The sequence below is a fragment of the Colossoma macropomum genome, unplaced genomic scaffold (assembly GCF_904425465.1).
Source record: "Colossoma macropomum unplaced genomic scaffold, Colossoma_macropomum, whole genome shotgun sequence".
In the NCBI taxonomy this organism is placed as follows: Eukaryota; Metazoa; Chordata; class Actinopteri; order Characiformes; family Serrasalmidae; genus Colossoma; species Colossoma macropomum.
Genome location: NW_023494810.1, coordinates 30,077,260 through 30,091,481, shown reverse-complemented (window position 1 = coordinate 30,091,481; position 14,222 = coordinate 30,077,260). Strand labels below are relative to the sequence as shown.

The 14,222-nt window shown below is 39.9% G+C and overlaps 1 protein-coding gene across 1 annotated transcript in view; it reads left to right on the top strand.

Moving 5' to 3' along the window:
* The window catches only part of LOC118799806 (testis-expressed protein 264), an 85,356-nt gene extending 75,327 nt beyond the window's left edge, over window positions 1–10,029 (top strand). The window contains exon 4 of the mRNA XM_036559855.1: window positions 8,620–10,029. Within this exon, the coding sequence (XP_036415748.1) occupies window positions 8,620–8,933 (314 nt within the window). The 3' untranslated portion in view covers window positions 8,934–10,029. The remainder of the gene's footprint in view (window positions 1–8,619) is intronic.
* The last annotated feature ends 4,193 nt before the right edge of the window (window positions 10,030–14,222 follow it).

Here is a 14,222-nt window from a genome sequence, read left to right as displayed (position 1 = left end):
ACGGCATCCGTGGCTGGGAGACCAAGACAGCATAACTGGCCTCACTCTCTCTGGATGGGTAGGATGGTCCCCCCATCACTCAGCGCGATGCTAGTCAGCGCTGGTGTCTGTCAGCTGACAGCTTTCCTCCGAGCGCGTTTGGCTGTCCAGTGACGTTGCGAGAGCGGCAGTTCTAAAAGATGCAGTGGCGCTTTACAGGTCACGGTGGAAGCCTGTGCTAGTCTTCACCCTCCTAGCGCTGGTGGAATTGTGTGACTCGGGGAGTAATAACTAGGGGTGGAATTGGAGACGTCTAAATTAGGGAAGAAAATTGGGAAAAAAAGAACAAAACAAAAAAAAAACAATAATAAGTGTTTCCATATCGATTGCATTTTAAGTGTATATGCACACACGCTCAGAAACGATCACAGCCAATAATAAAGGCAGCAAGGTGCTTCTTTAATACAGTGATAGGTAAAAAAAGTATGCACAGAAATCTCCACACGCTGATCCATTGTACCGTGGAAAATGAAGACGTGCGTGCTTACCAACCACCCCGGGGGCGATTTTAATCACTTAAGGAAGACAAAGACACAGTTGGTACTATTGTTTATGTTATTTTATCAAAAGTAAAGCAAATCTGACTCATTTAAAAACAAAATATACCTGTTTGCTGCCCCCTATTTTATTTGCATGAAGGTCATTTCCAATTAAATAACCACGTGAGTCTGCAAAGCTGTATTTCTCAAGTGATTTCTATCTGTGAAGCCGGAGCGAGGTACAGCACTGAAGAGTGGATTAATTTGGCCCATTTCTGCCAGGTAGAATAGAAAAAAGTCACCTGCTATCACCTTTTTATTTCAAAACATAAAATATTATGTCGAAATAATAATAACAAATCATTTTTGTGAGATTATGCTTTCACATAAAAAATTCTGTACCACTTTCATTTTTTTCACCTTTTCTGTGTAATTCAGTGGTAAAGATGTGAACAAAGCCATTCAGAGTGGTTTGATGTGAAGTGGTTGATTGTAGAGACTAAGATTTCTTTACAGTGGTGGTGAATGGAACCAGAGGTTGCCATGACTACAACACAAATATAGCCATTTTATTTACTATCCAGAACCATCAGTGAACCTACACGTGTCTTCTGAGTGACAAATGTAATGTTGATGATTGTAAAATGGAGATAAATCTGAAAAACTATGGTTTGGATACTATTTTGCCCTGCGTGTAGCCCTCCACCATGGCTAGAAAAAGAATTAAATACGTTTTAGGCCAAAATCGTATCGCAAAACTATCGTAAACAGTGTCTCTGGTATCAGGTGGTGTATTTGTAACCATTTTATGTATGTAAGAGAGCTTTAGTGGTGGATGTCTGGTTCCTATCACCACCACTGTGAACAGTTCTGACTCTGTTTCTGTAGAACGGAGCATTTCACACCATGCAAACCACTCTGAATGACTCTGTTTTCATCTGAACCATTTAATTATACTGATCATTTGACTTTTACATTATGTGGAGGTTCTTTAAACTTTAAAAAGATTCGTCACACTCGCACATCTCATTTTAAAAAAATGGTGCTCTAAAGAACCATCCCTTGAAGGGTTCTTTAGGGAACCAAAAATGGTTCTTCTATGCAATTGTGCGGAACCCTTTTTGGGACCTTCACATTGAGAGTGTAGTGTGATTGTGGATGTCCAGTGGTGCTGGAACTTGTAGAGTGGAATAAAAAAGCCTGGCTGCTCTGTTTGTGTGAGGGAGAGTGAGAGGTTTGATAGATCCTCTCAGCAGGAGCCGGAGGACGTGTTGTACACACCAGCTGTCCCGCTGCGTGTGTGTGTGTGCGCGCTCTCGTAGGTGTGCTGACCCCACCGGTCAGTCTGCCACTCTTCAGTCTGTGGAAGGTTTTATATAAACTAACATAACTGGACCAGAGAGGTGTTGTAATTATCTCCATAACACAGTCCAGGTTCCAGGTTGTGGGTGTTGTTTGTGTGAATGTTTTTACACGGCTCTTCCCTGCTGACCGCTCCCACAGTGTACAGCTTCTGCTAGTGACCACGACCCATATGCAGTAAATATACCGGAATAAAACAGCATCCCAGCATTTGGTTAAACGGAAAACGGCAAACTGGACATTCCATGTCTTAGAATAGGAAACAGCGCTGGAGCAGCAATGCTGTGGTCACTAGAATGTTCCACCAAGAGTCCAGTTTTCCCAGTATTGCCCCTTCACACTGTTCCAGAATGTTCTAGCTCATTAATGCATAGATCTAGAATGTTCTCCCCATTCACACTCCTCTTTAAAGTTCTCGCTGTTTCAGGACGATCTAAAATGTTCTCACCATTCACACTGTTCTACAATGTTCTCCCTTAATCACACTGTTCTAGACTGTTCTTCCTATTCAGACAGTTCTAGAATGTTTGCCCCTGTTCATACTGTTCTAGAACATTCTCCCCATCCACACGGTTCTTAGATGTTCACACTGTTCTTGGTTTCTTCCCCATTCACGCTGTTCTAGAATGTTTTTCCCCTTCACTCTGTTCTAGAATGTTCTCTCCATTGTCAGTGTTCTAGTTCTAAACTGTTCTTTCTATTGACAGTTCTAGAATGTTCTCCTCTGTTCGTACTATTCCAGAGCGATCTCCCCATCCACACTGTTCTTAAATGTTATCTCCACTCTAACTGTTCTAGAGTCTCCTACCCATTCACACTATTCTGGGGTTCTCCTCCATTCACACTGTTCTAGAATATTGTCCACCATTTGCATTATTATATCTGTTAATGAAGTAATGTTCTTTTTTATTTGAGGGTCCCATTTCGTAGGGAAGACTTCAACCACTACCCCTTGTAACTCAGTTCTAAGGGGCAAGGTGACACTCGAAAACAAGGGGTAGGGGTAAAAATAAGAAATGGGATTGGCCCTAAAATTACCCAGCTACCCAGAAGCACTGATAAATTAAAGTGGGAGGCTGAAATGCTGCATGTTAACCCTCTGAGGACGAGAACTGATGTCTTTATGTGAGAACATGTTATCAGTTCACTTTCTCTGGCGACTCAAGGGTTACAAAGTGATGTTTCTCCAAGGCCTCAAAGCGTCGTAGGAAAGTGCTGCTCTTTCATCACTCGAAGTGTTCTGTAGATTTCTCATTGGTTCAGCACTTTGATGGTGGCTGAGGATGTTTTTCCAGCCATGACTATATTAACATGTCTTCTGATCACACAAACGCAGACGCCTGCGCTGAGAATGAATCAGCAAGATCAATTTATACATTTTAGCACACGTCCCCGCAGCGACAGACATCGTGTGCAAAAATGGATGAATGTTTAATGAGGGAGCTGCCGTGGAACTGTCTCCGAGCTGGACATCCTGCACGTCAGTTTGGACTCGTCAAAGCCTGGAAGGACTACATTTTTAAAACTAAACAGATCACATTAATCACAACCAGCTGGACGATTTGTGTTTATGCAAAAAAAAATGCAGCGTAAATTGGAAAGGACAATTTCTTAGTGATATTATGATGAATTATTCTTATTTAGAGTGTATGATGGCTAACAGTGCTTCTAGACCACCGAACAACTGCATGGATGGAAAACGACAGACTTTGTCCAAGTACAGACATCAACAACCAGTGTACACTCAAATGCAAAAGTTTGTACACCCCTAGTAAAATGACACGTCTTGACTTCTAAGTGAAAATAAATTAACACACCCTCCAACACACTTCATCACATTTTAATGTACAGTTTCTTTTTATGTGAGTTTAACATATGGAAAAACCTAAAATATGGTTAAATTCAGTAATCGTGCCTTAAAATGTGCAGAAAAGTATAAAACTGTCACTGGGGCAGTTCCCCTCCTGTCACTGGGGTGGTACCCTCAAGGGTCCATCTCAGCACCTTTAGTCAGGGAACATAATTGTACCATAATCCACTGAAATTATATTTTCTAAGTTGTACTGACTCCACACACCCCGTCTCGTCTCCAGGCTTTTATTTTATTGTTCTGTTTTAAAACATTAGATTATGAAAAGGTACAAATACAAACTTTTTACCTGGAAAAAACTTTAAGGTTCACAACTGGACCTTAAAACCACTGTTGTACTTTTGAGGGGAGATTTGCATTGTTTGTACCTTGATGAATGAAAAATGTACCTGAACAGAACCTTTATTTCACAGTGTAGAGGATGTGTTAACTTATTATCACGTAGAAACTCAACAAAACATGAAACATGTCATTTGACCAGGGGCACCCAGACTTTTTAGTACGACTGTATAGCAATTGAATTTTATTTATTTTTACCAAATGTTTATACCAAAGTGTTTCTTCATTATTTTTGCAGAGATTGAATTAAACTCAATGAGCTTATAGTGTTTTATAGCCTTTTCAAGTGTGGCATTCCCAGTGTTGGGGAGTAGTGAGCAACATTAGTAGTTAACTAGTAGTTTAGCTACAATTCGCTGTAGGATGCTGGTCGTTCAACTACATTCATATTTGAATGATTGAAGTAGTTAAATTACTTTTTTTTTTGCCATTTTTGTGTAGTTAATTACTGAAATTACAAACGATTTTGGGCCATAAAAAGCTGGCATTCCTTGCACATTTCCATGAATAGTGGGGTATTTTTTTATTTTTTGTTGGTTTATATATGACCTATGACAAACCATGACAAATGGACTCTATTTGCAATAAACTTAATTGTGTGGCATTTTTTGCTAGTATGTGATTTTTTGTATTGTATTTTGTTATAATTTCACATCTGTGTTGTAAATTTGATCATTTTTTCACAAAGTAGTTTGAACAGCTTTAAGTAGCTTTAGTTAACCACACTACATGCATTTAAAGTAGCTTCCCCAATACTGAGCATGCCAAGAAAGACTAAATGTTGTGATATATAGGGTAACTTGGGGAAGAAACACATCAGGGTAAGATATCCCACGCCCTTACTTTCTCTCCTGATCGAATGACGAGCCCAAATCTAGACTCATCAGATTTACTGGATAGTCATGATCTGACTAATACTGAAATTTCATCTGGATCACTGCATTTCTGGGACTTATCCCCCCAGAAAATGTCGAGGGTCAGCAAACCTGAACTTTTGTCATTGGACAGTGCTTTATGCAAAAATACACAAGAAAAGTTACTAAAAATGTTGTGCAGAGTTGTTAAAAAGGATTATATGAGTAGATTTATGTGGAACTTTTTTTTGTTTCTTTAAAAATAAATGTAATGTTAGATCTTTGGGGCAAGATGTCCCACCAGACATGGGGCAAAATGCCCCCTTTAATATTGTCCCAGGCAATATATGTGGGGCAAGATGTCCCAGGGACAGATGCAAAGTTTGGTCACCCTGGTCACCCTTACTATTTTGTATGTTGATTTGGTTGAAGTGAGAATAAGTTTCTCACAGAGTCCTCTACAGAGAACTTAAATATGACTCCTTTCTGCTGATTTTTATTTGTTGAAATATATTGTTTAATATATCGAAAAAAAATAAAACAAAATATAAAATGTGCCTTAACTTTTGCACAGGCCACATTTTATGTTTTATTTTTACCCACGTTGTGTTAAGAGTAGGAAATAAACAGTAATAGTGTATAATAGTGTATTAAAATGTACAGTAGTCTGCTCTCTGTAGAGGGTGCGTTCACTTATTTACACTTAGAAAATCAACAAAACATGTGACCAGGGGTGAAAGTGTCTTATATTTTTGCTGCATCACCAACGTTAGCATAGATGCATTCTGAAGAACCAGATTTCCTTCTCACCTGTGCTTTTTCCTTTCCCTCTCTCTTCTCTCTACTGTCTGCCCCTCTCTCTCCCCTTTTGTGCTCTCTGTGGTCAGTCTCAGTAACGTTGCCATGACAGAATTATATAAATAAATAAACATATGGTGGCTGATGAACCCAGCGTCAGTCTGTCTGTGAAGTGCTGATGGAGGCAGGAAACAGCTGGAAGGCAGGACACACCCTGTCGCTTATCACTGTGAAAGTGACGCGTGCCTGTGTGTTTGTGAGAGCAGTACATACACACTTCATCATAGTCGGGAGAGTTTTTGTGTCTGTACTTTTTTTTGAGTCATTCAGTAACATTATGAAAACTAATGGTACTTAGCTTATGAAAGCTAGTGGTAACTATGAATGAAAACAAGTGGTATATAGTTACCACTATAGTGGGAACTATGAATGAAAGCTGTGAGTGAACTGTCGTGTTAAGAAAGCTAGTGGTGATACGTTAGTGTTACGAAAGTTAGTTATAAGTATGGCGAAAGAAGAAACTAGCATTAGCCGTTTGTTGTCAAGCTGAAGTAAATGCGTTTATTCGGGTCTGAAAACTGAGTGTGCTGGCCCTCATTATCATGCTGTTACCAGGCCAGCGTTTCTCCTTCTTTGGCGCGTTTCTGAAGGTCTAGAGTCAGCACTATGATGCTTCTCTCCAATTAAAAACAGTAAAAGTGTGACAATACTGTTTACTGAGGCTGCAGAACGCTAATTATCTGGAAAGGTCTCGTGTTTCTCAGCCACCCAGACACACTTACATGTAGACACACACAAACACATCAGCCTGACTCTCAAATACACACACACACACACACACACACACACACACACACACACACACACACTCCCTTACATACACACAATTGTCTTTTGACTCCACAGAACACTAATTATCCTGAAAGGTCTCACATTCAACAGCTACACACACACACACACACACACACACCTCTCACGGCGAACTTCAGAAAGTTCTGCTAATTAACTAGCTGTTACCCGAGAACGGAACGCTGGAATGGCAGACTACATAGAGCGCCAGAGCTCTATTGAGCGAACGCGCAGGAGTGTGCTGATTTATGAGAGAGGAAATTTATACACAGCACTTAATTACCTGTTTGGCCTGGTTAGCTGTGAGCCTCACACACTGAGATTCACCTGCACGCTGACTGAGTTTGTGCCTTTTTGTCTGTGCGTTTACATACATGTGTGCATCCCACTGTAGACCTGTTGGTGCAGTTATGTGCGTGCTTATATGTATGAGTACAGTCATGTGTGTGAGAATGCACTTGTTTTCGGGTATTTTCTGGACAAAAGTGGACAGAAAAACAGTCCTTCTGGGCTAACAGAATGAGTTATTAATTTGTGCGCACTGAGGGTAAGATTAGGTTTCGGATTAGGCTTGGGAAATTATTACATATAGGTAAGTACATACTGTTTTTCATTTTTTGGCATAATTGGAAAATGCCAGCTGCCCTTTACAATGTGTTAAAATTTCATGATGGACCAATAGAAACCAAAATGTAACATCTTTAAGACAAAAGGATCCAAGTATATATATACATATACACAGATCAGGCATAACATTATGACCACCTCCTTGTTTCTACACTCATTGTCCATTTTATCAGCTCCACTTACTATATAGGTGCACTTTGTAGTTCTACAGTTACAGACTGTAGTCCATCTGTTTCTCTGTATACTTTGTTAGCCTTCTTTTACCCTGTTCTTCAGTGGTCAGGACCCCCATGGACCCTCACAGGGCAGGTACTATCTGGGTGGTGGATTATTCTCAGCACTGCAGTAACACTGACGTGGTGGTAGTGTGTTAGTGTGTGTTGTGCTGGTCTGAGTGGATCAGGCACAGCAGTGCTGCTGGAGTTTTTAAACACCTCAGTGTTACTGCTGGACTGAGAATAGTCCACCAACCGAAACTGCGTCCTGTGGGCAGCGTCCTGTGACCACTGATGAAGGACTAGAGGATGACCAACACAAACTGTGCAGCAGCAGATGAGCTATCGTCTCTGACTTTACATCTACAGGGTGGACCAACAACGCAGGTGCGTCTAATAGAGTGGACAGTGAGTGGACACAGTGTTTAAAAACTCCAGCAGCACTGCTCTGTCTGATCCACTCGTACCAGCACAACACACACTAACACACCACCACCACGTCAGTGTTACTGCAGTGCTGAGAATGATCCACCACCCAAATAGTACCTGCTCTGTGAGGGTCCATGGGGGTCCTGACCACTGAAGAACAGGGTAAAAGGGGGCTAACAAAGTATCAGAGAAACAGATGGACTACAGTCTGTAACTGTAGAACTACAAAGTGCACCTATATAGTAAGTGGAGCTGATAAAATGGACAATGAGCGTAGAAACAAGGAGGTGGTCATAATGTTATGCCTGGTCGGTGTATATATATATATATATATATATATATATGTGTGTGTGTGTGTGTGTGTGTGTGTTGGCATTTGTTTCATAGCTTTATGAAAATATATAGTTTATAACTGTATAAAATGTATAAATATATACATTTTATAAATAAAATCCCTATTGAAAATATGTATAAACTGGCCTTTGTGCTTGGACACCTGTATAAAAGTTTGTCCTTGACCTCAAGTTATATGTTATTATAACATCATTATAAACCTTATTATAATAATAACACTGGGCTTACTAACGTATTAGAAGCATGTCAGAATAAAAGTCGGTTGTCAGTTGTGCCGCATGACATTTAAGGAAATCAGAATTGTTTTAAGGAAATTAAATTGTTATGTATGTATTTTGATAAATTGATAAATGGAAAAATGGTAAATCATTTTTAAAACCATGTTTGTATGTGTACACATGCAGGTGCAGACTCCCACAGTGAGTGCAGCTCCGTGAGCTACCTGCTCCCCTCAGACAGTCGACATCCGTCTCTCGCCCCGTCCGACACCCCGTCCACCCTGTACCAGGACAGCTGGCGAGACCGGGACTCACCCGAGCTCAGTGGGTCTGACCTGGACAGTGGGCGGAGCTACAGAAGCTCTACTGCCTCATCCTTTGAAGAGCTGGACGTAGAGTCAGACCGGGCGGCACCGGAGAACGACCAAATGCCTGACAACCCAACGGAGGATAAAATCACTCATCAGGAAGAAGTGATGGTGGTGGAGGGGGAGGAGTGAGAAACATGAGAATGGAACATATTGGAATATGTTAGCGACATATTACAAAATATCATAAAGATGTACCGTAATGTAGAGAGATTGTCGGTTAATAACTCAGTGGGGTTTTAAATAGATGTGGATGTTTTGACTGTAAAGAGTATTTTGGGAAATTATAGTTTTAAACTGATACAGATCTTACAGATTTAACCGTTTGTGTGGTTGAGTATCAACGTGTTCGGTAACGTTTTGATTGACGAGTATTTTAAGAGTATTTCTTTGTTTTGACCAAATATTCAGAAGAGGTTGTGCCTCTTCCTGAAGGGAACCAGTACACACTCCTCCACTTCAGGAGTTTCACCTGTAGGACTTGAGAACAATACTTGAAAACAGTTTGAACCAGCTAGCCTGGATTCCTTACATCCATCTTCCAGCACCTTCTTTAGTATTTATGACTGAACGATCAAACATTTCTCATTTAAATGAAGATTTCTGTGTTGTTTATGGTAGTGATTTAGATATTTTTATGACTGTTGTGTTACTGACATCTAAAAATCCAACATGGGCTGAAAGTGATTACTCATGCCTGTGTCATTTTTTTTATTCTAGATGATTCCGTTATATAAAGCGTTCGATTTTTTGACAATGTTATGCAACGTTTGAGTTATTTAGTTCATTATAAAAGTCCTTAAAAAATAAAGACCTTTAATACAGACTTAATGTTTGCCATATATCAAAGCCATATATTTTTATAGCAAAACCAAATGTTTATCAACAGGAAATACTGCAATGGGAGAAGATTTCCAAGTGTGTAGTGGGTTAGATTATATTTTAATTATACGAATGACATTTTTGTGAGTCTTGGTGATCACTTGAATTTTGGTTTTGCATTTCAATTTGGAGCTATTGTGTCATTCTTGTTTGTTTGTTTATTTGTTTTTTCTTTAAAAAAAGTACTGTTTCAACGTGCCACTGATTTTTTTTTTTACTTGTGGAAAAATGTGTCAAGCAAATTCTCACATCTCAATGAGACTTAAATTGTGATTGTGATGATTTTATCCCTCCAGGCTCTTGACGAGTCCTAAGTGTGATTTAATAAAGTATTTTTCACACTGTTTATTGTATTCAGAGGTGTGATAATGATTTGCACCATTGCTTGTAGTTGGCAGTGGTATCGTCAGCACTGGCTGTTCCAAAGCCAGAGCAGGACCTGCCAAACCTTTCAGTTCAGTACAAAGACTAGAGTTCTTGCAGAACCAGAATAGTTCAGTCCTAGACTCTGAGTTCCTTATTTGTGTTTCTTCCCATTGATTAGGCCCACTTACTTTCTTTATTCATTCTTCAGTGTTATATATTCATTATTCTCAAAACTCTTATGGCTGTTATTGGCTGTGTCCAAAACTGAGGGCAGCTGTCTCGATGCTTTGCTGTCTGTGCTGTTTCAAAAGTCACTGCCTGAGACCCCCAGAAAGGTCCTTTGAGAACGCTAACATGCTAATCTTTTTATAAACAAAATAAAAATGTTGTATTTGTATCCAAACTGGTCTCAACTCCCCCACCTGACAGTGCTGGTGTCTCCTGCTATTTTTTCCTAACCGCATTAGTGCTGACACAGAGGATTATGGGATATGTAAGGCAGCAAAGGATACATCTACACTGCCTTCCAAAAACGGCTGAACGGGGAACCTCAGCAGGCAGCGCTATACAAACATTCAATTCAGACATGAATCCATTTGCTAGGATGTTCTAGGGGCTTACTTTGGTTCCTCTATGGGGATTACTACATGGTAGCTATGGTATTCCAGGTGGTTGCTAGGCAGCATATATATATATATGCCACCTATACATGTTCTAGCGTATGTCCTCCTGTGTCAGAATACTGACTGAGTCGGCACCATTTATTCTGTTTTAGACACGGCTGTAGTGTCATTGCTAGCTGGTGTCGAATAAAGGAGGATGGGCTCCCATTCTGAGTGTTAGTGCCTCTCAACATTTCTTCCTCTTGCTTTTAGTGAGTTTATCCTTGTCACTTTTGCACTTGTTCTGCTCACTAGGGCCAGCTAGTGGCCACACTAGCTACTTTGTGACTACACCAGTTGTGTCAAGCGCTATAGACAAATGTGAAGTTCCGTGTAAATAATAAATAATCAGGACAAACTAAAAGGGGAAAGTTTGTGAACAAACTTCAGATTGTTATGAAGTCAGCTAATGATGCTTGAAAAATTTGCTGATTGTTTTTGGTAAAATAACTGGGTTTATATAGCAGTCCAGGTCATTGCTAGGGTGTTGCTAAGTTTTTGCCTTGGTGTTGTTATGTGGTTGCAATGCCAATTCCATTTGTAGCTATGGTATTCCAGGTATTCCAGGCGGTTGCTATTATATATATATAAAATGTATGAGTATAAAATAGTAGTATTATATCATATAGTATATAATATTATACTCTGTGAAAGTCTATAAATAGTTTTACAATCTTACAACTACAAGTTTCTTGTACATTATACTGACAGCCAAAAGATAATAAACAATTCTGTTTTTGGCAGAAAGTGATACATAACATTGATGCACCAGTTACATTAATATGAATCTAAGATTTTACGTATTAAAAGATCTTTTCTTTCTTCATGTATTTGTCTCTTTCCTTGCTTTTTGCCTCCTTTTACCTTCCTTATCTTTTCATTTTCTCCCCCTGCTACCTCTCCTCCTCCACTCTCGTACCAGCTGTTGCCAGTCTGTGCGTTCGTCATGTTGTTAACAGCAGGGGGTTCAGATTCGGCCATATTTAAACAGACTTGCATCTGACAGCCTGCAGACGGTTCTTTTCTCCACAACTCCATCCACTCAAACAGGCTGCACATGACTGCATTTACACATGAGACGCAGAAGTAGTAAAAGCTGCTTTAGTCCCATGACCATTAGGCACTACTACACTCCTAAAAAAGATGGTTCTTCAAGGGTTCTTTAGTAAAGAAAATGGTTCTATAGAGAACCATGAACACTCAAAGACCCCTTTGCATGATTAAAGGGTTCATTTAATGGTGAAATGTTTCTTCAGATTGATGGAGAACGTGGTGTAAATGGTCCTATATAGACCCTTTTTGAAAACTTTGTGGAGGTTCTCTGAACTGTAAACAGGTTCTTCATACCTGCAAGTCCTATTTACAAATAGTTTTTAATGAAATTTTGGAAAAAAAAAATTTTTGCACAATTTTCTCCAGATGTAGTTGATCAGCTGAGATGTTAGGGAATCCAAATTTTGCTTCTTTAGCTTAGCGCTGGAGCTACGAGGCTAACGTTGCTAACAAACACTACGACTCAGTTGTCACCAAATCATTTCTGTAAACACATCTCCACAACTTCTTCTTGCAGACGTATATAGACTTTAAAGAACCTTTTGGAAAAGTGCTCTGTATAGCACCAAAAAGGGTTCTGCTAGTGTCATCAAGCTTGTAACTATAGACAAACCCTTTTTGGTGCTATATAGAACCCTTTTCAAAAAGGTTCTAGGGTTCATTCCAATAACGTTCCTTTCTAAAAGGTTCTGCTATTGTTACGATGTCATGCCTGTAACAATTGAAGAACGCTTTTTAGTGCAAAGAACACTTCAAGCATGCAAATGGTTCTTTGAGTGTTCTTGGCTCTAGATAGAACCATTTTCATTACTAAAGAACCCTTGAAGAACCATCTTTTTTAGGAGTGTACTTAAAGCTTTCATCTTTGAGAGGGAAGAGAAACCCTTTTCACCAAGGTTCCAGATCTACCATCTGGATTCTCCATCATTCTGAAGAACGCTTTCATGATGCAAAGGGTTCTTTGAGTGTATGTGGTTCTATATTGAACCATTTTCTTTACTGAAGAACCCTTGAAGAGCCACCTTTGTTTTTTAAGTATGTAGTTGTTGGGGCTTCTGTGAAATTTTCCGAAAACTATGAAAAATATAAAATTCTGATATAATTTATAATTTTCCAGACACTGAAGAATGAATAACATACTAACCTACTCAGTGGTTATTTTTATTTGTAAATTAAATAAATGAAGGGTGAACAGTGACTTTGCAGTACTGATGGTTTTGGAGCTCTTTCATTAACCACAGAGTGTGACGGAGGTGATTTACAAAGTCATATATAACAGTTTAAATTCATGCTACAGTTTAAAGTATTCAAGTAATTTACCGTTTATACATAAAATGATGTTTTTGTACATATGTGAAAAGCATTACGGTTTCCTTGATCAGAAGCTGCGGTGGTACAGTGGGTAGTGCTGTTACAGCAAGAAGGGCCCGGGTTTGATTCCCTGACCAGGCGACCAGGGTCCTATCTATGTGAAATTTGTATGTGCTCCCTAAGTCTGCGTGGGTTCCCTCCCACTATCCAAAGACATGCAGTCAGGCCAACTGGATATGCTAAATTGCCCCTCGGTACGAGTCAGTTGCTGCGTTCCAAAGCCGAGGCTGCAGCCGAGGTAGTGCGGTTCCTCGGTAGGACTGTCCTATGAAGACTCTTCCTTAGTAGCCTATTGGTCACACAAAGGGAACAGTCCTAACGAGGCTGCGTGGTGACGTCACCAGAAAGGTCCCGCCTCTTGCAATTGTGGTGCAAAACTTGTGAGGGAACTGGTGAGAGACTGTTGCATTGTGTTTGTTGCTATGGTAGCTGATACGCAAACAAGCTTATGTAGTACGATAAACTACATTAAATACATATACTTCTAAATAAAATCCGATATCATTTTACACTTTATAAGGTCATGAAGACGAATTGAAAGACATGAACAGTTTATAAAACCTTTAAAACAAGCTCTTCTCCAACAGCTCTGTTTTCCGCCATTTTCGTGGTGTTGTTTGTTTAACTTTGCGTCATTTGTGCACAGAGAACTGTGGGCCTGGAAGGAGACATCAGTTGTGTCCTTGAAATCACTCAGAACGTAGTCTGCATTTCTAGGCTGTATACGAAAGATACTTCACTTTGGAGCAGCCTTCTATGATGTAGTGGCAGAGAAATGCAGCCTAGGCTTTGGAACACAGCTATTGTGTGAATGCCTGTGTGTCTGTCCTGTGATGGACTGATGACCTGTCCAGGGCGTTTCCTGTCTTCCACCATAAGCACTGGGACAGGCTCCAGCACCCCCAGCAACCCAGGAGGATAAGCAGCTTAGAAAATATGTGTGTGTGTGTGTGTGTGTAATCAGCTTCCTTGAAATAAGTGTAAAATGGTAACAAACCATCAATAAAATCAGTGCTTGCCTCTCCAAGGGTTAAACCCAATGTTCATCCAGGCATCCAGGCTGAAAGGCTTGAAGGCAAACAAGCAC